General features: G+C 41.6%; 1 protein-coding gene across 1 annotated transcript in view; it reads left to right on the forward strand.

Annotated features, from left to right (window-relative positions):
- cep162 (centrosomal protein 162) overlaps positions 1–25,813 on the forward strand; it is a 110,345-nt gene that overhangs the window by 12,682 nt on the left and 71,850 nt on the right. The window contains 6 exon segments of the mRNA XM_055636381.1: positions 2,003–2,141; positions 2,423–2,557; positions 3,799–3,951; positions 9,322–9,508; positions 12,018–12,094; positions 13,609–13,742. Coding sequence (XP_055492356.1) covers positions 2,003–2,141; positions 2,423–2,557; positions 3,799–3,951; positions 9,322–9,508; positions 12,018–12,094; positions 13,609–13,742 — 825 coding nt within the window.

A 25,813-nucleotide genomic window follows, 5' to 3' on the forward strand; every position in this document is an offset into this window, starting at 1 on the left:
ACTACACACCATATCTGTTCTGACCTTGTTAAAAAGGGTACACCATTTTCTGTACTACACATATTGACTACTTGTGGTGGCTTGTAAAGATGTCAGAACCCCAGCTATTTCATCCCTTTGCCTGCCTTAGCAAACTGGGATCAATATGATAAGGCCGCTGAGTATTTATCAATGTTGAATCCACTCGGACATCTAAAATTTCCTGTTTTGTGATAAATTGTGCCTATATTTCTCTGAATTCTCCAACTACAATGAACTTCTCTTGAGCATGTACAGATGTGAACCTCTGTTCATGCACAGTTTGCTCCTTTTATCCCTTATGGATGCTACTCTTAACTTGTTTGCCCTCTTTCCCTGAATATGTTACAAAATCCTTTGGGATTTTACTTAATCTTGTCTGCTGTGCCTTTTCCTTACCCTCCCCATTTATTTTTCTAAGTAACAGCTGCCTACTATACTTTATGCACTCTTATAGACGTCCCTCTATTTTGATGCCCAACACTTGCCATATGCTTCTATTTTATTTTTATCCAATTCTCTAAACCCTCAAGCTCACGAATAATTATTTGAAGTTGAAGAAACTGAAGTTTACCCTGCAGCTTTCTTGTGTCTTTTATAATTTAAACAAGTTTCAAGTTTAAAAACTCACTGTGTGTAAAACAAAATTGCTCACACATAGTCATAGTCATGCAGCATGGAAACAGGCCCTATCTACATTAATCTACATTAGTCTTGCCTGCGTTTCTTTCAACTTTTCCCCTCGCACTTTAAAACTATGCCCTCTCGTCTCAATGCAGAGGGAGGACAAGGAGGGAAAAGGCAAGGACTTTAAGACTTTTGCCTTCCATCACAGTGAGGAGGTGCCTGGTGGACTCACTGTGGTGGATGTTAAATCTGTGTTCAGTGTGTGTTTTGTTATTTTATTCTATGTTATGACTGCAAGGCACGAAACTTTGTTCAGACTGAAAAGTCTGAATGGCAATCAAGGATACTTTGACTTTGACATGAATAGATTTTTACCAAACTTTGAACAATCTTAATCTTAATGGATAGTGGATATTGCAAAAGTGCTTGTAACAAAAAAATTGAAATTGAAAATTTCAGAGAGGGGGGGAGGAAGAGGGAGAGGGGAGAGAGGGGGGTGAAGGGGAGAGGAAGGTGGTAGGGTGGGAGTGGTAGTGGGGGGGGTGAAGGGGGGAGAGGAAGGAAGGTATGATAGGGGGGGGAGGAGGGACGAGAGGAAGGAGGAGGAGGATGGGGAGAGGGAGAGGGCTGACGAACTCGGCGAGCGGACGGCTTGGACAGGGCCGTCTGCGAAAGGGCAGCGGGCCTCGGCAGCTCTGGGCCTCCAGCGGTGTGGAGGGCCTTGGCAGCTCTCTGGCATCACGATTCCCTGTGTCCCTGCGATCAGTGGAGGAATCGCAGGTTTCCCAGAGGGAATAATGGCCGCCCAGGGCCACCTTCTCATCATCACGCTGCCCCACGCGACGATAACGGCCGCGCGCCATGTTCTATGATCGGGGCGGGCGGTGGAGACGGAGAGGATTCAAAAGCAAGCCAGGTGACCTCTGGATCTGCAGAGGCTGCTTGTTCTTTCTGCTGCCTTTTGAAGAATGGGGGGGGGGGGGCGGGAGGGCGAGTGGTTGTGGGGGAATGAGGTGGGGGGAAAGGAGGAGGAGGGGGGGGAGGGAGCAAGGGAGTGGGGAGCAAAACTGGCTGCGCATTGAAAATCTGCGCAGCTGGCCGCGAGGAATCAAAGGCTGGCACCCACAAGACAGGCAGAAACACACACACACACACACACACACACACACACACACACACACACACACACACACACACACACACACACACACACACAGTATATGATATAGATTAAGCTAATAACATTGTTTGTTTATTGCATGTTTGTTTATTACCTTTCATATGTTTAAATAAACAATTATTAATTGAGCTGTCCAACTCTCGTCCTTGTACTGATCACTGTGTACACATTTTCTAGTCTGTTTCAGATGAATCTGTTGATTTAGGAAATTCACCAAAATCCAGTGTTCTAAATTCATTGGGGAAGCATAATAGAAAGGAAACAAAAAAGGATACAAAACCGTGGTGGATTAATGAAGACGATTCTGACAATGGGCGTAAGTAGCTGCCTTTTCCTTTTGCAGCGACATTATGATTTCAGTTCTTTGAAGTTTGACCACAGGAAGGAAGCACAGCATCAATACTTGGAAACCGTGATGTAGTTTTACTCCAATTAGTGTGTTCTTCAATTTTTTTTTAACTTCTGTTGTATCATTTGAATTGAAGTTTTCACATTTTTGTCTTTCTCTTTTCCTGTTGCTTACCATTTAACTTGCTTTCTTTTTTATGCTTTATCTGCTTGAACTTCTTGGCACGTTTCTAATCTTCTCTATCCAAGAACCCCCTCTGAGAAGGTTTACCAAACTGAAAAGACAGCCAGCTGTCATTGATGCTGGCACTGAAACACTGAAGATAGAAATTGGTGAAGAACACAATGGAAACCCACAATCACAAAGCCCAGGTTCACATGAGGGTATTTGTTTGTTTTATATTTAATCTCCTGCTTGTATTGTGGAGCAAGTAATAAGTTCTCAACATAGTGGTTGAATTTTGCTTGCCTGGAAATGCATAAGCTTCTAACAACATTTAACTATAAAGAGTTACCTAGAAAGCAGGATAGATCTTGTACTTGCATTTTCCACACTGCTAGGATGTGAAATGCATTTAGAGCTAATAAATTATTAGGGGATAGAATAGTGTATTTAAATTGTTTCATTTAATGACAATTGAAAATACAAGTGACCAGCTCTCGGACACAAATGACTGAAGTAACTCAGTGGGTCAAGTAGCATCTCTGGAGAACTTGTGTATGAAGGAACTGCAGGTTGCTAGTTTATGCCAAAGATAGACACAAGGTGCTAGAGTAACTCAGCGGGCCAGGCAGCATTTCCAGAGGAAAAGGATGGGTGACTTTTCAGGTTGGAACCATTCTTCAGTCTGAAGATAAATCCCTGGAGCCTGGCCAGGTCTATCCTAAGAGATTGTGAGATGTGGGGGAAGTAATTGCTTAGGCCATGGGAGAGAGCTTTGTACATGGCATTAATTGAGATTTTTTGAAGAAGAGACCACGAGGATTGATGAGGGCATATGGTCTGCAATGGCTTTGGCAAGTTTGTATGTGGTACACTGCTATGGAAGGTTGGACCTCATGGAGTCCAGGGTAAGCTGCCCAATTGGATAGAAAATTGGCTGCAGGGATCAGTTTGAGTGATAGGTGGATAAAGATGAGGGGAGGGTGTGGGTTTGAAAGACAGATGGTTGGACAAAGGCCAGCCATGAAAAGACAAAAGGTGTGATTTAAGGATAGAAGAGATATTAGTTGTGAAGTCAGTGGAAGAAATATAGGTTAAAGTGGAGAAATGGGTGCGTGTCCAGGTGGGGCACAGGGAAGAGAGGAGGGGGTTATGTTTGTAGGTTAGTTACCTACCTCAAATTGGAGAATTCAATTGATGGAAGTTTTAGTTTACAACTGAAGAATCACCACTTTTAGCCCATGTGCTAAATACTAAAATTCAGTTAGTCTTGATTACTTTTTTATCTGTTTCAATTCTTCTGTACATAGAGCACTAAATTTGTTTTGGTTTTCCACTGTTTGTAGTCTCTCCAGAAGATTTATTAGATCTCTTTGGTAATTACTGTCATGTTAATTCACCACAGAAATATGGCTTTTTCAAACTAATTGTGATGCATTTTCACTTTTTTACAAAATAACAGATATGCTGCCAACCAATCAGAGCTATCTCAAATCTCAGAGATTCCCACAATCAATTGCAGAGACTGAAGAAGAGCAACAAGCGGAGAAGATTTTGCTCCAAGGTGATGAGCGGTCTTCAGTGTCCATCAGTAGAGACAGTTTGGAACCAAATGGTAAGAAATATTTTCTGAATGGAGTTAGAAATATAAAACAGTGAATAACTGCTAGAGGCAGTGGTGGTGACAAGAGTCAAGAGTGTTTTATTATCATATAGAACAATGAAATTCTTATTTGCTGCAGGACAACAGAATATGTACACATAGTACACTGTAAACAATATGATAAATGAAAAAAAAAGTTCAGTGTGTATATACTGTATACACATACTGACAAGTGTATATATACACACACACACACACACACACACACACACACACACACACATATTTATATGGCTGTAGGGAAGAAGCTGTTCCTGAATTTGGACGTTACAGTTTTCAGGCCCCTGTACCTTCTTACCGATGGTAGTGATGCAATGTGTGTGTGTGGCCAGGATGGTGTGGGTCTGTGATATTGCTGGCTGCCGTTTTGAGGCAGCGACTCGGATAAATCCCTTCGATGGTGGGGAGGTTAGAGCCACTGATGGACAGGGCAGTGTTCACAACTTTTTGCAGTCTTTTCTGCTCCTGAAGTTACCGAACCAGGCCATGATGCAACCGGTCAATATGCTCTCTACTGTGCACCTGTAGAAGTTCAAAAGAATCCTCCTTGACGTACTGAATCTCCGTAATCTTCTCAGGAAATAGAGGCATTGATGTGCTTTATTTAAAATTGCATCAGTGTGCTGGGTCCAGGAAAGATCTTCGGAAATCCGCATGCCCAGGAATTTGAAGTTTTTGACTCTTTCCATGTTGATATAAACAGGATTGTGAGTCTTCATGCTCCCTCTTCCAAAATCCACAATCATATCATTGGTTTTACTGATATTGAGAGCCAGGTTGTTCTGGCACCATTTGGTTAATCAGTCGATCTCACTTCTATACTCTGACTTGTCTGTAATTTGTCCAACAACAGTGGTGTCATCGGCAAACTTGAAGATGAAGTTCGCACTATGTCCTAAGTCATGAGTATAGAGTGAGTAGAGCAGGGGGCTGAGCGCGCAGCCTTGAGGTACTCCGTACTGATTGTTAATGAGGAAAAAGTATTTCTGCCAATTCGAACAGACTGGTCTGTGGATGAGGAAGTCGAGGATCCAATTGCAGAGGGACGCGCAGAGACCTAGTTCCGTGAGCTTGGTAACCAGCTTGGAAGGGATGATAGTATTGAACGCCGAGCTGTAGTCTATAAACAGCTTGATGTAAGTGTTTTTATTGTCCGAGTGGTCCAGTGCAGAGTGGAGAGCCAGTGAGATCGCATCCTCCGTTGACCTGTTGTGACGGTAGGCAAACTATAGTGGGTCGAGGTTCTTGTTGAGGTAGTTGATATCCACCATAACCAACCTCTCAAAGCATTTCATCACCACAGATGTTAGTGCCACTAGTCGATAGTCGTTGAGGCAGATCACCTTACTTTTCTTGGGCACCGTTATTATTGATGCCCTTTTAAAGCAGATGGGAACCTCAGACCTCAGTAATGAGAGGGTGAAAATGTCCGCAAAAACTCCAACCAGTTGGTCTGCACAGGTTTTGAGAACTTGACCGGGTATGCCATGGGTTCCCAACCTGGGGTAAATTTCGCCTGCCCAATGGGTAAGTTTGTTGATTCTGGATTTGTACATTTTTTCTCATTGACTGACTGTTTCGTTCTGGTATACCGGTATCTGTTCATCATTAGTTGTTCATAAATAAGTGAAATAGCATTGTTATGTGCTATTAAAGTTGCAAGGGGTAAATGGGACAAAAAAAGTTGGGAATCCCAAGGGCATCCCTTTTGGTCCAGGCGCTTTCTGAGGGTTTCACCCACCTGAAGGATCTTCTGACATCGGCCTCTCTGACGGGGGCTCGGGAAGGCACATCAGTGTTCTCCCTATCAAAGCGTGCATAGAGCGCATTGAGCTCGTCGGGGAGTGATGCTTCGCTGTCGCTTGAGCTGCCTCCTGGTTTTGCCTTGTAGGAGGTGATGGCATTCAGGCCCTGCCACAGTTGCCGAACATCCAGCCCATCCTCCAGCTTTGAGCGGAAGTCCTTTTGGCCTTTTTGATGGCCTTGTCAAGGTCGTATCTGGACTTCTTAAAGACCTCTGCATCACCAGACCTGAATGCATGGGATCTGCTCCTCCAAAGAATGCGGATCTCCTGGTTCGTCCAAGGCTTCTGGTTAGGAAACACTCGGATAGTTTTTGTAGGAACACAGTCCTCCACACATTTCTTTATGAAGTCTGTAACGACTGTGGCGTATTCATTCAGGTCCGTTGCCAAGTCCTTGAACATTGCCCAAGCTACTGACTGCAAGCAGTCCTGTAGTTGTCCCTCTCCCTCCCCAGACCAGCTCTGTGCAGTCCTCTCTTCTCAGGACACACTCTTCAGTTGCTGCCTGTGTGCAGGAAGAAGCAGTACCGTTGAATAGTCGGATTTCCCGAAGTGAGGGTGAGGGATAGAGCGATAGGCATCCTTGATAGGTATATAGCAGTGGTCAAGGGTGTTTAATCCTCTGGTGCTGCAGGAGACATGTTGGTAGTAGTTTGGGAGTGATTTTTGTTTCAGCTTGGCTTTGTTGAAGTCCCCGGCTATGGTGGTAAAGGGTTCGGGTGCGCTGTCTGGTGCTTGTTGACTACGGCGTGCAGCTCCTCCAATGCTAGACGGACGTCTGCCTGGGTGGGATGTAGACCGCGGTCAGGATGATGGAAGCTATTTCCCTCGGGAGGTAGAAGGGGCGGCACTTCACCGCCAGATATTCCAGGTGCAGAGAGCAGAAGTTAGACAGAGCTGCCACGTCTGAGCACCACGAAGATTTGACCATGAGGCAGACTCCCTACGATACAGTGCCCTCGATAATGTTTGGGATGAAGACCCATCATTTATTTATTTGCCTCTGTACTGCACAATTTGTGATTTGTAATAGAAAAAAATCACATGTGGTTAAAGTGCACATTGTCAGATTTTATTGAAGGCCATTTTTATACATTTTGGTTTCACCATGTAGAAATTACAGCTGTGTTTATGCATCGTGCCCCCATTTCAGGGCACCATGATGTTTGGGACACGTGGCTTCACAGGTGTTTAAATGCCTCCTTAATGCCGGTATAAGAGAGCTCTCAGCACCTAGTCTTTCCTCCAGTCTTTCCATCACCTTTGGAAACTTTTATTGTTGTTTATCAACATGAGGACCAAAGTTGTGCCAAAGAAAGTCAAAGAAGCCATTATGATACTGAGAAACAAGAATAAAACTGTTAGAGACATCAGCCAAACCTTAGGCTTACCAAAATCAACTGTTTGGAACATCATTAAGAAGAAAGAGCACTGAGGAGTTTACTAATCGCAAAGCGACTGGCAGGCCAAGGAAAACTTCCACAGCTGATGACATAAGAATTCGCTCTATAATAAAGAAAAATCTGTCCGACAGATCAGAAACACGCTTCAGGAGTCGGGTGTGGATTTGTCAATGATCACTGTCTGCAGAAGACTTCATCAACAGAAATACAGAGGCTACACTGCAAGATGCAAACCACTGGTTAGCTGTAAAAATAGGATGGTCAGGTTACAGTTTGCCAAGAAGTACTTAAAAGAGCAACCACAGTTCTGGAAAAAAGGTCTTGTGGACAGATGAGATGACGATTAACTTGTATCAGAGTGATGGCAAGAGCAAAGTAGAAGGAGAGAAGGAACTGCCCAAGATCTAAAGCATACATCTCATCTGTGAAACACGGTGGTGGGGGTGTTATGGCCTGGGCGTGTATGGCTGCTGAAAGAACTGGCTCATTTATCTTCATTGATGATACAACTGCTGATGGTAGTAGCATAATGAATTCTGAAGTGTATAGACACATCCTATCTACTCAAGTTCAAACAAATGCCTCAAAATTCATTGGTTGGCGGTTCATTCTGCAGCAAGACAATGATCCCAAACATACTGCTAAAGCAACAAAGGAGTTTTTCAAAGCTAATAAATGGTAAATTCTAGAGTGGCCAAGTCAATTACCCGATCTGAACCCAATTGAGCATGCCTTTTATATGCTGAAGAGAAAACTGTAGGGACTAGCCCCCAAAACAAGCATAAGCTAAAGATGGCAGCAATACAGGCCTGGCAGAGCATCACCAGAGAAGACACCCAGTACCTGGTGATGTCCATGAATCGTAGACTTCAAGTAGCCATTGCATGCAAAGGGTATGCAAGAAAATACTAACATTACTACTTTCATTTCGATGACATTGCTGTGTCCCAAACATTATGGTGCCCTGAAATGGGAGGATTATGTATAAACACTGCTGTAATTTCTACATGGTGAAACCAAAATGTATAAAAATAGCTTTTTTATTAAAATCTGACAATGTGCACTTTAACCACATGTGATTTTTCTTTTTCTTTTACAAATCTCAAATTGTGGAGTACAGAGGCAAATAAATAAATAATGGGTCTTTATCCCAAACATTATGGAGGGCACTGTTTTTGATGATTTTTTTGCTGTTGGTAACATGTCGCCATGGACAGGCGCCATCTTTTTTTTGCAATTACTACATTTACAAAGTGTTTGTCAGGGAATAGAGTGATATGGATTATGTGCGGACCGATGAGATCAGTTTAACTTGGCATCATGTCCTGCACAAAACATTGGGAGCCATGATACAAATGGTGACAGCGCTGGGTGGAGAAAATTATGGAAACTTGTTAATTGTAAATTATCTATCTATACAAGATGATGATGCGTTCCAGGCACTCACTATTCTAGATGTAAAAAAAAATTGCGCTTCACATCTCCATTAAACTTTCCCCCTCTCAGCTTTTTGCTATGCCCCCTCATGTTGGATCCTGGAAAGAATGGTCTGACTATTGTATCTATGCCTCTCATAATTTTACATATTTCTATCAAATATCCCCTCTATCTCTGACATTCCAAAGAACATTTTTCTTTGTCGCCATCCTATCCTAGAAATTCTCTTTCTTCTCTCTGCCCTCTCCCTTCTCTGCAAATTAAAACGTGTTTGTTTCCTATCTATACCAAAATCTGATGAGAAGTCATTAACCCATAAATGCCCCTGAGCATAATAAATAAGACTTTTTAACTCCGTATCCCTGACAACAGATTATCCTTGACCTGTAGTTGACTTGATATTTGATATTTGTGTTGAAAGGCGAACCAGTTTTCAATTTGCTGTATATGCTTTTTGTGTATATTAAAATTGCATGCTGAAATGCTGTTTTTGATTTGCGATAATATGAGCACAGCTCTTTGGTGTAAAGACAATGGAAGTAAATTGTTGTTTATTGTGCCTAAATAAATATCCTGTGTCTTACTGAATGTCCTTTACCATTTGAATAAATAGTCAGTAGGATCCAGTTTATAAGATACTCTTCAAACCTAACAGAGGTGATTTTGTTCATTTGTAGACTCTATTGTGGCATCAGGCCCTGCACAAACCACTTTTGGACCTGGACTTGATACACTCGAAGAAGAAGAGGAGAAAGAACAGTTTTTTGCTAATCTTGAGACGGGCGCTTCCTCTACTATTGACTATTCAAGGCTAATTAAAGAGCTTGAATCGACAGGTTCAACACCCATAAATGCTTTGAATCAGTAAGTTGATTCTCTAGGGTGAATTGTGAAAGTTATGGACATCAGTATCTTATATGGACTTTGATAAATATGCTTCCAATTTTTTAAATGGGAGAAGATCTTTATTTGTCCAATATTTTTGTACATGGAGTATATGCTAGGAGGTCATGAACACCAGATTTTGAAGCAATGTTATTGTTTACCTTTACAGCAAGATATTTTGCAAAGATATAATCACTGATCTTTTTCTTGTGATACTTTTAGGAACCTAAGCACTAGAAGCAAAAGTAGGTTATTCCCTTTGTCCTGTATCATTTATTAAGATTATGGCTATATTTTACCTTGATCGCTTTGATAATTAAAAATCTATCAATTCCTTGAAAATACCCAGTAACCGAGTTTCCACCTTTTTCCTTTGGAAATCAATTTATTCTCGTCTGTCCTAAACGGCTAACTAAGACAAAACTCTTGGTTCAAGACATTCCAGCCGGGGAAATGTCAAAATCTACAATTGACTTAGAAAACATAGACATAGAAAATAGGTGCAGGAGGAGGCCATTCGGCCCTTCGAGCCAGCACCGCCATTCATTGTGATCATGGCTGATCGTCTCCAATCAATAACCCATGCCTGCCTTCTCCCCATATCCCTTGATTCCACTAGCCCCTAGAGCTCTATCTAATTCTCTCTTAAATCCATCCAGTGATTTGGCCTCCACTGCCCTCTGTGGCAGGGAATTCCACAAATTCACAACTGGGTGAAAACGTTTTTTCTTACCTCAGTCTTAAATGACCTCCCCTTTATTTTAAGACCATGGCCCCTGGGTTCTGGACTCGCCCGACATTGGGAACATTTTTCCTGCATCTAGCTTGTCCAGTCCTTTTATAATTTAATATGTTTCTATAAGATTACCCCCTCATCCTTCTAAACTCCAGTGAATACAAGCCTAGTCTTTTCAATCTTTCCTCATATGACAGTCCCGCCAGGGATCAATCTTCCCAGGGAGCCTACGCTGCACTGCCTCAATCACAAGGATGTCCTTCCTCAAATTAGGAGACCAAAACTACACAATACTCCAGATGTGGTCCAACTGCAGAAGAACCTCTTTACTCCTATACTAAAATCCTCTTTCCATTGGGGCCAACATTCCATTAGCTTTCTTCACTGCCTGCTGTACCTGCACACCAACTTTCAGTGACTGGTGTACAAGGACACCCAGGTCTCGCTGCACCTCCCCCTTACCTAACCTAACCCCATTGAGATAATAATCTGCATCCTTGTTTTTGCTGCCAAAGTGGATAACCTCACATTTATCTATATTATACTGCATCTGCCACGCATCTGCCCACTCACTTAACCTATCCAGGTCACCCTGCCACCTAGCATCCTCGTCACAGTTCACACTGCCACCCAGCTTTGTGTCATCCGCAAACTTGCTAGTGTTGCTCCTAATTCCCTCTTCCAAATCATTAATATATATGGTAAACAGTTGCGGCCTCAACACGGAACCTTGTGGCACTCCACTCGCCATTGCCTGCCATTCTGAAAATAACCCTACTCTTTGCTTCCTGTCTGCCAACCAATTTTCTATCCATGTCAACACCCAACCCCCAATACCATGAGTAATTTTAGTCACCAGTCTCCCGTGCGGGACCTTATCAAAGGCTTTCTAAAAGTCTCGATACACTACATCCACTGGCTCCCCTTCATCCATTTTACTTGTCACATCCTCAAAAATTCATAAAAAACTTGTCAGCTCCTTTAGAATTTTTACCTTTCCATGGAATTGCTTATTTTTTGTTGTAACTCAAGATTTTAGGCTTAGTTTTCCTAATTTCTCTACCTATGAGTTGAGTTTAGTTTACTGTCATGTGTACCAAAGTACAGTGAAAAGCGTTTGTTGCGCGCTAAACAGCGAAAAGACAACACGTGATTACAATCGAGCCATTCATAGTATACAGATACATATTAAAGAGAATAACGTAATAACACGTGGTAAAGTCTGATTAAAGATACTCCGTGGGTCTCCAATGAGGTTGCTAGTAGCTTGGGATTACTGATGTCCTATGACAAATAAGTCAAGAAAAAAGCAACAGGAGAAAGTCATTTGCTTGCTCATATCCTTTGAGCCTTATCCTCATTTCAGTGACAATGACTGACTACTGTTAGTTGTTCTGCAGTTAGATTCTTTCAGAAACCCTTCTGAATATCCTTTTTAATGCAGTATCTTGACAATGTTTATAATCTGTACTTTGTGGAAATTCAATTCTATTTTATGCAGTTGACCAAACCAATACGTCAGAAGTCTTAAGCTTTAGTTATAAAATATAATTGAATATGCGATAAAAGATTTATGTATTGTTTATGATCAAGAATTATAGCCGGCAAATGTACTAGAAAGTTAAGTAATTGCGGATATTGAGTTAGTACGGAATAAGTTACTGGATAGAAATCGATGATTATGGTTCCATTATTTTGTGGTATAGTTATACGTGATAGTCCACCACATTACATTTTGTATTTTGTTTCTAGACAAGAAGATGAGTTTGCAGCATTAGAGGAGGAGGAAACAAATGAAGTTGAGTCCCCAAGACCTAAAAGTGTCACCGGTAATTTAAAAGCTTAGAGAAATGCTCTATGGTTTATGGATGTTGTTTGTGTGAATTAAATTAATTTGCAAAGACTGCAAACAAATTGCAAATAGTAGCTAAGAACTTGTTCACAAAATTAATTTATCTTGTTAAGGGTTCTAAAAATACCTATCTCATTGCTCAATTGTTACATCCATGGAGTTTTCGGTAGAAGACTAGCCTTTAGAGATATAGCGTGAAAATGTAATGAGCCTGCGCCATCGAGCGATCACTCCGTACACTAGTGATATTCTACACCACTAGGGATAATTAACAATTTTACCAAAGCCAATTAACCTGCAAACTTGTACATCTTTAGAGAGTGTGGTCTGAAACAAGCGGTCACCGAGTGAGCGAACAAACTCCATACAGACAGCATCTGTAGTCAGGATTGAACCCAGGTCTCTGTTGCTGAAAGGCAGCAACTCTTCTGCTGCGCGACCGTGCCGTTCCCCCAAGAGTGGATGTTACAGGAAGAGTTAAAGTTAAAAGATCAATTTAAGAATCAAGAAATTATGTATTGTCGATATCAGAGAACAAGCTAAGATCATTGCCAAGTGTTTGAAATTTTTGAGTTTTATGAATGCAAGACTTTGTTTGGGTAAGAATCACTCTTGGAGATAAAATCCAAAAATATTTTATAAAATAAATAAAAATACCAAGGGTGACCAGAGCAATAAAATAAATTGATTGTCGTTTAAGAAAAGTATTGCATTTTGAGATGTGATTGAATCATAATCTCAATATTATTTAGCAGTAACCTTGGAAACAATTGTTGGTACTGCAGTACTTCTTGGACTTCTGTGAAGGCTGAACTCTAAGATGTGGGAAATCAGATGCTAATGTAGGGGCATCTGAGGAGAAAACTTTTTACACAAAGGGTGGTAGGTATATGGAATGAGCTACAAGAGGAGGTAGTTGAGGCAGGTACTATCACAGCTTTTAAAAAAAACATTTGGACAGGTACATGGATAGGTGTGGAGTGACATGGTCCAAATGCAGACAGGTGGGGCTAATGTAGATGGGGCACATAGTTTGGCATGGGCATGTAGGACTGAAAGGCCTGTTTCCGCACTGTATGACTCTCCGTGTCTAGGTATGCACTTAAAAATCTGAATAGCAGAAGCTGCGTTTTAAATCTATCTGCACATGGCAAATAAATTATTTAAATATTATCGGGAAATTAAAATGTGTTGCCATAATAATCAATTCATTTGGAATCTCACATATTTGATCATCTTTAATGTGATCTGGGCCTTTGTTTAGTGGTGCGCACTACTGAATATGCAAACTTAATTTATTAAATGCTGCAGCCAGGTTTATGTAAAGGCAATGTTAGTCTAAATACAATGCAAGACTGGAAAGAAGTATCCTTGAAACAGTGCACATTGTTTACTCTTCTCTGGTTGTACAAATCCTTTCACTAACAAACATTTTGATTTGGAAGTGTGTATGATATCTGCAGAATAAATTTTGTTCTAAATTGTGAACAGCTTCAAGACACTATAGTGAAGATTTTGAAGAGGATTCTGTTCAGATTGGTGAAGAATTTGAATCAAATAATAATATAACGAAAGCTAAATATATTCTAGATGGCATTGAAGATGCAAGAGAAGCCAAAGAACAGGTAACCATGTTATAAACTTGAATTTTTACCAAGTATAGTCATGTGATTTAGGTTGCAAATCATTTTGTTGAAAAGTACTTCGATTAGATGGGTGCAATAGTCAATATTTGCTCTGTAGTGGGGCCTAGTCAGACCTCCATTTGTAAAGCATATCGGTCAGTGTGATCGTCAACTCATTCTAAAGTACTTGCTCTTTGATTTTTTTTTTGGGGAACCAATAATGCAGAGTAAGGGTTTAGGAAGGAATGGCAGATGCGCCGTTACACAAAATACTGGAGTGACTAAGCAGGACAGGCAGCATCTCTGGAGAGAGGAATGGATGATGTTTCAGGTCGAGACCCTTCTTCAGACATTACCAGACATTAGTCAGGGTAGAGGGAGATAAATAGATAAGGAAGTGTAAGGTGTGAAAATAGGACAAAGGGAATGAAGCTTAAGGAAGATGTAGAATGGATCGCTGGGAGAAGTTAACAACAAAGCAAAATAGATAAAATGTAGTAGGAGACAGTAAGACTGGTCGGAGAACTAGTAAGAGGGAGGGATGGAGAGCGGGAAAGAAAGGATTACTTGAAGTTAGAGAAGCCATAGTTCATACCACTGGGTTGTAAGCTGCCCAAGCAAAATATGAGGTGCTGTTTGTCCAATTTGCGCTAGGCCTCACTCTGACAATGGAGGAGGCCCAGGACAGAAAGGTCAGTGTGGGAATGGGAGCGGAGTTAAAGTGTTAAACACCCAGGAAATCAGGTAGGCTTAGGTAGATTGAGCGGAGGTATTCAGTGAAACGATTGCCGAGCCTTCGCCTGATCTCACCAATATATAGGAGTCCACACCTGGAACAACGGATACAGTATATGAGGTTGGAGGAGGTGCAAGTGGACCTCTTGCAGAGTAAGGGGACATCTTGTGGCTCATTATGCCACAACATCATATGTAAATTCTGCTTGTGAACTTTTTCCTAATATATGTATTTTGAGGGAGGCAATAAACTAGTACGATCTACAGTCTAATTGAATAGCCTTAGCAGAATGAATAGCCACCAATTTAGTTTTAGAGATACAGCGCAGAAACAGGCCCTTCGGCCCACCGAGTCCTTACTGACCAGCAATCCCCGCACACTAGGACAATTTACATTTATACCAAGCCAATTAACCTGCAAACCTGTACGTCTTCGGAGTGTTGGAGGAAACCGAAGATCTTGAAGAAAACCCACGCAGGCTACGGGGAGATGGTAAAAACTCCGTACAGAGAGCACCTGTAGTCGGGATCAAACCAGGGTCTCCCGTGTTGCAAGCGCTGTAAGGGAGCAACTCTACCGCTGCGCCACCATGCCGCCCATTGCACAGATGATTTGGCGTAGATAACGCTCCACTGGCAGCTGTGGGGCAGACCATTCTGGATCCAACCCGTTGCCACAACCTGATTGACCTGCAATCTGAGACTCTCCTATACCAGGGTTGGCAACCTATGGCCCCCGGGCCGAATGCGGTCCATAAACCAAAATCGTCCGGCCCGCAGACTTCCGTCATCTCCGGTACCTTCCGAGCCCGAGGCCACGGCGCCCAGGTGTGGTGACGCAAGAAGGCCAGCGCTGGCGGCCGCAATGGCGGAGCCGCCGAGCAGCGCCGAGGAGTGCTGAGCTCTGGCTGTACCACATCCGGCGCAAAGCCGCCAGCGGGGCCGCGCACCTTCTGTGTCTGGGCTTCACTGTCGGAATCGTGGTTGTCAGTAGGCTGGGGACGAGTGAGTGTGAGTATTTGAGCCATTGCCTTCAGGACGGAGCCAAGGCTATGGTCCGTAGGTATGCCATGTTGGTGAGCGCCCATAACTAGGGGCTGTTGCTCCGGGTGGTGTCCTCGAAGTGGCGGGATCTATGTGAATTTGTGATTTGATGCCTGGCATCTAGGGCGGGTTGGGGGTGGGGTCCATGTGTACACGTGATAGGTGTGGCCCGCCATCCGCTCACCGACATGTTTCCTGGCCCCTATGCAGAACAAAGGTTGCCGACTCCTGTCCTGCACTCTCATCTATACCACAGATTACTGTGTCATGGAGCACGGAAACAGGCCATTCAGCCCAATTGGTCCATGCTGACCATGATGCCCCATCTACGTTGGTCCCACGTACCTGCATTATGACCATTTCCCTCTATACCGTCCCTATCCATGTTGTACATCGGCAAAATCAAGCATAGACTCTGGTGCCGTTTTGCCTGCAGGATCACCTGGTTGCTAACCATTTTAACTCTCTTCCCATTCCCATACTGACCGTTCTGTGCTGGACCTCGTCCATTGCCATAGCGAGGCCACATGCAAACTGGAGGAGCAACATTTCGTATTCCATTTGGGTAGCTTACAACCCAAGGGTATGAATATTGTTTAAGAAGGAACTGCAGATGCTGGAAAATCGAAGGTAGACAAAAGTGCTGGAGAAACTCAGCGGGTATGGCAGCGCAGCATCCATGGAGCGAAGGAAATAGGCAACGCTTCGGGCCGAAACCCTTCTTCAGACTGAATATTGAATGCTTCAATTTTAGACAACTACCCATACCCCACTCCCCTCCCTTACCTGTGCCGTACCTGGACTCGCTCCCATTTCTACCCTCCCCCTTCCCCTTCCGCCTATATTTCTTCCTCTAGCTTCACAATTTGCAACTTCGATCCTTTTCACCTCACAGCTACTGTATATTCATCTCTGGCCTTTGTTTAACCATCTATCTATGAGAAAACCCTCCTCATCTGTATCAACCCATTATCTATTTGTAGGGAGGAACTACAAATGTTAGTTTACACCAAAAATAGACACAAAGCGCAGACCCTTTGGGTGTCATCTGCGAACCTACTAGTCATACGTATAACAATACCGTCCAAATTATTGATGCAGTTTAAAAACAAGGAATGATTCCCATCACTGATCCGTGCAATAATTGCTAATCACGCACTTGCAATCACAAAAACAATCTTGCTTCCTATTACCAAGCTAATTTTGGATCCAGTTTGGCACTTAATGGAAATGTTGCCTAGACTCAAGGGTCGGAGCTTTCGGGAGAGGTGTGAGTAGACTGAGACTCTATTCCTTGCAGTTCAGAAGGACGAGGGGTGATCTTATAGAGGTGTATAAAATCATGAGAGGAATAGAACGGTTAGATGCATAGAGTCTCTTGCCCAGAGTAGGAATTGAGGACAAAGGTTTAAGGGAAAGGGGAAAAGAATCTGAGGGGTAACTTTTTCATACAAAGGGTGGTGGGTATATGGAACGAGTTGCCAGAGGAGGTAGTTGACGCAGTGACTATCCCAATGTTTAAGACCAGACAGGTACATGCATAGGACAGGTTTGGAAGGATATGGGCCAAGCGCAGGCAGGTCGGACTAGTGTAGCTGGGACATGTTGGCCAGTGTGGGCAAGTTGAGCCGAAGGGCCTGTTTCCACACTGTGTAACTATGAGTTTAATAGGGAAGTACTTGATTGCACTGGAGAGTAGGTCAAGGAATTTTTCTGTGACATTGCATGGAATGGAGCATTCCCGCAATTAGGTATAACTGGATAGGCTGGGTTTGTTCAAAATATATAATGCTCTTAGACTCTACTTGGCAGCCAGGATGTGTTCCTGAGAACTAATGGGATTAGTGATATGGGACTAATGGGATTGGTGTTGCCAATAACACTGCTCTGCTGAGAACAATGGCTCTTTTAGCAGCCTGTAACACAACTGTTAAGTAGAGAAGTCACAAGCTGGGGAGAGTTGTGTGGCCAAACAAAAAGAGAGGAGACGTAACATGCATAATATCCAACAGTACTTAATGAGAGAGACCATCGAATCTGGGCTCTCTGTTCAACACATGGAGCAAGTGCTGCCAGTCCCCAGCTTGCACCTGGCACACTAGCTTATTCTAACTAGTGTTTTTTAAACTAATTAATAAATTCAATTGCATTTGTGAAATCAATAAAACTGGCCAGGTAATCCAAAATCAAGATGATGAAATGATTACATTTTTCTCTTATTTATGTTCTTCAGATATTAGATACACTTTTGTCTATATATTCATTGGACTTCGGCTCTGGGCATTGTTATGTGACCAGTTGATAGGTGTACTTTAGTAGATAAGTGAGCATTTTACTCCCTGTTCCTAATTGCCCTTGAGAAAGGGGTGAATTAAGATATTTAAAGAAAATTAAAATTAAATTATTTGAAAATAAAATTAAGAATTAATAAATTTAGGTAAGTAATTTAATTTAATCAAGTAGGTTTACTTGATATTTTTTGGTGTGATATTCAAGTTTTACATTAGTTGGATTATTTGAAACCTGTTTTGTTCTTAGTGGAACAATCAGATGAGAGCACAATGTTTCTGTGTGCCATTTGTCTGCATTTTATTTAAGAACTGCATGCATACACTGACCACAGGCATGCACGCAGTGTGCTTGTATATATTTGATCTAGATCCTGCATATAACATATGAACAGGTCCTTTGGCCCAACCCGTCCATGCCGACCTAGTTATCCATCCCCGCTAGTCCCATTTACCCATCCCCCTCTAAACCTTTCCTATTTGTGACATAATATGTGGAGGGTGTTGAGCATACATTGTGACATCAAATGTACATTTTGATGTAACTTGTGTAAGATTCTTTTGTGCAGTTGAAGCCCACAAACAATGTGGACTACTGGCCCTGCAACACCTCTTTCCCTGGAACGAAATGGAACAAATAAAATGTGTCTAAGTATGTAGAGAAAATATGTTTTTCCATTCAGTGATTACCGCGACTAAGGCAGTCCTAAATGTAGTTGGGCCTTCGGGTAAAGTTTTATCTAGGCCCCCTCAGTGACAATAATGCAAAATTCGCTGCCAGGCTGTATAGTGAGGCTTCAAGCCACACCGTTGGAATAAGGGATAAATGGCCACCAGTTGAGATGAAAATATTAATCGTGCGATAAGTGGTCGAAATTGCCTACAACAGAGTGAAAAGAAAAGGAGAACACTAAGTTGTGAGATCTGTGAAAATCTAGCAGGTGAATTCAATGGCATAAACTACGTATAACCTTAAAATGAAAAAAACAAGTCTAGTGAAGGTACGGTGTTGCCATGGTAATGGAATGGTTGAGACCGACCGACAATGCTGGAGCTGGATAAGACAACAGAATGGTTGTTGTAGCTGCACTAGATGGAAAGCCAGAGTTCATCAGTCAAAAATAATTCCAGGAATTATTAGGAGTGTGTTTTACATTTTTAGTAAGCGTGTTTTTTCAAATGAGTGGCCATGTACTTGGATAGCAGAATGGGCCAATGTTTCAGCTGTATTCTTTTATTCTTGTACTTTCATATGCTTCTGAGAGAACTTGGACCTGCAAAGCATCTGAAGGAACGGGAAACAAATCTTGAGCATAAACAACCGCTAAAATTAGAGACGGGGCATGGTGTTTAGAAATGTAAAGATTTGTTGTGTTGAATTTTCAGATTAGTTGTTCATCTATCCTTAGTTTCATCCTGCTTTTCTCTTCATATATAACTCATTGCTAGGTAGTGGACACTTTCAGTAAATGTACAAATGGTCTGTATTAAATAGCCAACGAGATGTATTAAACAAATGTACAGTGCCCTCCATACTTTTTGGGACAAAGACCCATCATTTATTTATTTGCCTCGGTACTCTACAATTTGAGATTTGTAATAGAAAAAACCACATTAAGTGCACATAGTCAGATTTTAATAAAGGCCATTTTATACATTTTGGTTTCACCATGTAGAAATTACAGCTGTGTTTATACATAGTCCCCCCCCTTTTCAGGGCACCATAATGTTTGGGTCGCAGTAGTGTCATGTAAATGAAAGTAGTCATGTTTAGAATTTGTTGCATATCATTTGAATGCAATGACTGCTTGAAGTCTACGATTCATGGACATCACCTGGTGCTGGGTGTCTTCTCTGGTGATGCTCTGCCAGGCCTGTCTTTAGCTTATGCTTGCAGCCATCTTCAGTTTATGCTTGTATTTGGGGGCTAGTCCCCTTCAGATTAAAAGACATGCTCAATTGGGTTCAGATCGAGTAATTGACTTGTCCACTCAAGAATTTACCATTATTTAGCTTTGAAAAACTCTTTTGTTGATTTATTTAGCAGGATGTTTGGGGTCATTGTCTTGCTGTAGAATGAACCACTGGTCAATGAGTTTTGAGGCGTCTGTTTGAACTTGAGCAGATAGGATGTGTCTATACACTTCGGAATTCATTATGCTACCACCATCAGCAATTGTGTCTTCTTTTTTTTCTTCTTTTTTTCCAGTTAAATTTTTATTGATTTTTAAGAGATATTTTCAAAACAGTGCAACACCATCACCATAAATAAAACAAAGTAAGAAAAACAGCAATCAAAATAAAAAAATAAGTAGATCGGGGGAAAAAAAAGAAGTAAATAGATTTTAAAAATCGGAATAAGGCCGTGTGGTTCACTTGCCAAATTAAAAAAAGAAAAAACATTACATTGATTAGTTATCTGGAGATAATTCAACATTCATACAAACATACCGTGTAGTTCTATATAACGCAATCTTCCCATATCTAGCTCGGCATTTATCTAATTGGTGTCATGGCTCAAATAAACAGTCCATTTTTCCCAGATCTTCTCAAATTAATTCTCCTTGACTCTCAAGGAATATGTCAATTTCTCCATATTAAAGATGTCTCGCACAATTTCAAACCACTGTTCCTGTTTTGGACTTTTTTCATTAAGCCACTGCCTGGTAATGGCCTTCTTACTTGCTGCAAGCAAAACTTATCAAATATGTATCTTCTATTTTTACACTATCTTTAATACGCCCCAGATACATCACAGGGCAGGTATTTGGGATTTTATAACCCAAGATATTATTTACAGCCGCATTAACATTTTCCCAGTATGGCCTTATCTTTACACAGTTCCAGAAAATATGCGAGTGGTCTGCCTCCGTACTCCCACACAGCCTCCAACAGTGTTGTTGGACAGCAAGTTGTCTGCTTTTTATTTTGGGTGTTATAAAAAAGCGAGATAGATTCTTCCAGCAAAATTCTCTCCATACTAGTGAGCTTGTGGATGAACATTGTGTTTCACACATTTGATACCATTCTTCTTCTGTTATTTGAATCTTTAATTCTGCTTCCAATTTTGTTTTTATGTAGAGTGTTGATTCTCCCCCGCTTTCCACCAGAGCTTGGTAGAAAGCAGAGATGACCCGAGACCCCTTCTGTTTGTATGCATCCACAATCACCTTGATCACATTATTTGAAGTTTCATCTAGTTCTGGCCTTATCTCTTTTATAAAGTAGTCTCTTAATTGCAAGTATCTAAAAAAATCTTTGTTTTCGAGACCATACTTTGACTTTAAATCTTGGAAGCTCATAAACTCGCCATTTTCTGAAACTGTATACATTGCCGTTATGCCTTTTTGTGCCCATTCTTTGAATTTTGAATCATACACCCCTGGCTTAAACTTTGAGTCATATGCGAACCACTTCAATGCGTGAACCCCTCTTTTGAATTTGTATTTTTCCACTATAACATTCCATATTTCTAACGTAAATGCTACTATTGGATCCATAGCATGTCTCAAAGCCTCTCTCAGATATTTGTCTCCCACCAAAATCTGGGTCTGGTAACCCTGTATCTCCCTTTCCATTTCTTTCCATCGAGATTCATAATCAGGCCTACACCAACAAGCCAGAGGTCTGAGTTGAGCTGCATAAAAGTATTTCCTCAGATTTGGTAAAGCCATTCCACCCTTGCTTTTTGGCAGTTGAAGTGTTGTTAGTTTTATTCTTGGTTTTTTGCTATTCCAAATGAATCTAGAGATCATTTTATCCCAGGCTATGAATTTATCTCGGGGAACATTAATTGGGAGAGATTGGAATAAATATAGTAGTTTAGGTAGGATATTCATTTTTACCGTTTGTATTCTGGCACTGAAGTCTAGAGGAAGGGTCGACCACCTCTCAACATCCTTTTTGATGTTTTCTTCAATTTAGTTATAATTAGTTTCAAACAAGTTGGAAAGTGTTTTGGTTATAGTTACACCAAGATACTGCATCATTTTAGAGTTCCATTTCAGATTATATGCATCTCTGATTTGTTGGGATGGAGAATAATTGAATGAAAGAATTTGTGTTTTTGTTATATTCAATTTATACCCTGAGTAGTATCCATATGTTTCAAATAGGTTCATTAGATTTGGGAGACATATATCTGGTTGTTCAAGAAAAATAATGATATCATCAGCGAAAAGACCAATTATATGTTCTTTCCCCCCTATTTTGACCCCCTGCAGGTCTTCTCTCTGCCTTATTGCTTGTGCTAAGGGTTCAATATACAAAACAAAGAGAGTAGGAGAAAGACAGCATCCTTGCCTTGTGCCCCTCTCTAACTGGATCCTTTTTGATATGTTTCCATTTACCTTAATCCTAGCTGTAGGCTCCTGATATATTGTTTTAATACACCGAATTGCATCTTCATTGAAACCAAATCTCCTCAGTATTTCATATAAGAATGCCCAACTAACGCTATCAAAGGCTTTTTCTGCATCTAAACTGACCAGGACCATATTTGTACCCTTTTTTTGAGCATTATCCACAATGTGGAGGGTTCTTCTAATATTAGTTTGACGCCCCCGAATAAATCCAATTTGGTCTTCATTAATCAAATCTGGTACAAAAGTCTCGAGTTGTTTGCAAATGATTGAGGTAAATAGTTTGTAGTCTACATTTAAAATTGAGATTGGCCTGAAATTTTTACCTTGCTCCTTGTCTTTGCCTTCCTTGGATAAAATGGTAATAATTGCTTCCTTCCATGATGGGGGAGCCAGTTAAAGCAAGACAGGAGCAGAAGTGTTAGCTCTTTCTTAAAGGCCTTGTACCATTCTGGTGGAAACCCATCGCTGCCTGGTGATTTACTAGCCTTGAGTCTACTGATTGCAGCTTCCAGCTCCTTCACCGTAAATTGTGACGTAATGATATTATTTTGTGTCTCACCAATGGATGGCAGATCAAGTGAGTTAAGAAAACTTCTCATTGTCCTTTCGTCAGCTGATGGTGGTTTAGAATAGAGTTTCTTATAGTATTCTTCAAATATTCTTTCAATCTCATCTGGCTCGTGTGATAATTGATTGGTTTTAGGATCTCTTATTTTATGAATTGTATTAGAGGCCTGCTGTTTACGCAGGCGTCTGGCCAGGAGTCTAGTTGCTTTTGGACCTGCTTCATAATAGGTCTGCTTTACGAATCTTGCCCTTTTTTCCATATCTCCCCTGAGGATCTCATCTATCTCCCCCCTTTTTTTCTTAATCTGTTTTAGTACCAACTGATCCTGTATGGTTTTTATGTTTTTTTTCCAATTCTTTCAGTTTTTCTACTTTATGTTCATACGTAGCTAGCCGGGCCTTTTTTTGTGATGATGTCAGGGCGATCAGCTTTCCACGTATAACTGCCTTCATAGCATCCCACAGTATTACAGGATCCACATCCCCGTTATCATTCTCTTCTATGTACCTTTTTATCTCTTCCCTTATTTGTTCCACATTTGCCTTATTATTCAAAATACCCACATTGAGCCTCCAAACAGTATTTATTTTTCTACTATTCAGGTGTACTGTCAAGCTGATCGCACTGTGATCAGATACATCTGCCACCCCGATTTTACACTCTGTGATCCTGTGACTTTCACCCGTATTCATTAAAAAGTAGTCAATCCTGGAGTAGACTGAGTGAGGTACTGAATAGTGTGTGTAGTCCCTTTCTAAAGGGTGAAGTTCTCGCCAAACATCAATTAGGCTTGTTTCCTGTATTGATATGTTAATAAACTTAGTCAGATGCATCTTGATTTTTTTTTTAGGCTTGTTATATCCAAATTATGATTCATGACCACATTGAAGTCCCCTCCACATGTCAAAATACCTTCAGTCTCTAAAGCAATAATGTCAAACAGAGTTTTGAAAAAACATTTGGTACTCTATGGGGGGGCATATACATTGATCAGTGTCACTACTTTGTTTTCCAACTTTCCTTTAACTAATACATACCTTCCCTCTTTGTCCCTGACTTCTTTATGGCATTCAAATTGGACTGCATTTGTAATAAGGATAGCCACTCCCCTCTTTTGGCTAGTTTTATAAGAACTATAAAATGCATTTCTTAAGCCAAAGCGTTTTAGTTTCTCATGTTCTTGTTGAGGCAGGTGGGTTTCTTGTAAAAATAGTACCTGGGCCTTTTCTTTTTTCAGTTTAGCCAGGACCTTGCTCCTTTTAACTGGATTATTCATCCCATTTACATTGAGTGACACCAATTTGATAGTATTACGTGACATTTAATTTACCTACTCCTGTCTTGCATTCATAAATCTCCAGATAACTTGAAACTGTGCAGGTCTGAACATCTGGACAACATGTGCCAAATAAAAAAAAAAGAAAAGAAAAGAAAAAACAGTTGACTTCCAAGTAAGGGTGATTCCTTTCCACCCTGAGTCCCCGTTGGCAGGTATAGGGGAAAGCCTCCTCCCAGAGGGCCCCTCACAAGAGGTGAAACACTCCATTTCACGCATCCTAGTATCGTCCAACGTCGTCCGATAGCACTTATAGTCCAAAAGAATTTGTGACACAATAAAAGCTAGTTGGATGGGGTCTGCTCAGACTCCTGTAGTCGCACTCTTACTGTCTCTCTCATCTTCGCTCCTCTTTCCAACTCTCTGCCATGTCAAAGCCTGGAGAAGACGCTCCATCTCTGGGTCCGCCAGCTCTTCAGCGCAGTAATCAGGTGTCTCCATGGAGTAGCCTCTCCTCCTCAATTCCTGCGCTGCGTCTTGTGCACTATGATATGTGCATGTTCCAGAGTCCCAGTGAATAGGCATCTTGTCCAGCGGGGTCTGGAAGTGGACACCTCTCTCCTTCAGGGCCCTCTTTATTCCCTTATAAGCCTTGCGCTTCCGGACAACCTCCGTTGCATAGTTGTGGTCAAATGATAGACATCGTCAGTCAATTATTATCTTCTTTCCCCAGGCCATCATCAATACCATTTCTTTGGTATGAAACTCCAGGAAATTTACCAGGTTTGCGAGCCAAAGCTCTGTGCGCGCGCTGGATCCGTACGTTGGTGTCCGTTGTTATTACGAGTTCAGTTTTTAAAAGTTGCTCCACAAATTCAGACATAGATTTGCCTTCTTTCTCTTCAGGTACGCCGTAGATGCGAATGTTATTTCGTCTAGACTGTCCTTCCAAATCAGTCAGTTTTTCTTGCATGGCTTTCTGTTTTTTTTCATAGATTTAAACAGCACATTTTTCACAACCATGTTAATTGTTTCAGCCTCTTCAATTCGTGCTTCAGCTTTGTTTCGTCTAGTTTCATGGGCGTGGATTTGTTTGGAGTTTGCAGAAAGTTTATGATAAATTTCTTCCTTCAGTACTCTGAGTTTGGTTTTCATGTCTTCTTTGATTTCTTCTTTAAATTTATGTAAGTCCACTTTATATTCAGTCCTGAAGACTAGATCTGGTGTACACCAACATTAAAGATGCATATAAAGCAGCCTCCCTCCCCCATATCGGCAACTCTGACCACTTAGCGGTCATGCTCACACCTGCATACAGACCCAGGGTGAAACAGGACAGGCCAACGGTCAAAGAAGTCAGAACATGGCCACAGGGAGCTACGGCAGCACTACAAGATTGTTTTGAAACCACACAGTGGGCCATTTTCAGAGAGGCAGCAATAGATGACAGTGGCATCAACCTCCAAGAATATACAGAATCCGTCATCGCATACATCAATAAATGTATTGAGGATGTAACGGTGGTAAAAACCATCAGGAGGCGTGCCAATCAGAAACCTTGGCTAACTGGGGAAGTGTGTTCCCTACTGAGAATCCGGAATGCGGCATTCAAATCTGGGGACAACGCAGCATACAAACTGGCAAGGGGTAACCTATCCCGGGGGATCAGGGAAGCGAAGAGGCTGTACGGACAAAAACTCAATAGCCACTTCGCAAATGACAGACACACGTCGCTTGTGGCAGGGATTTCGTACCATCACTGACTACAAGCCCCCCCCCGCTGCGGATATGCCAAA

Source organism: Leucoraja erinacea, chromosome 5, assembly GCF_028641065.1.
Source record: "Leucoraja erinacea ecotype New England chromosome 5, Leri_hhj_1, whole genome shotgun sequence".
Lineage (NCBI taxonomy): Eukaryota > Metazoa > Chordata > Chondrichthyes > Rajiformes > Rajidae > Leucoraja > Leucoraja erinaceus.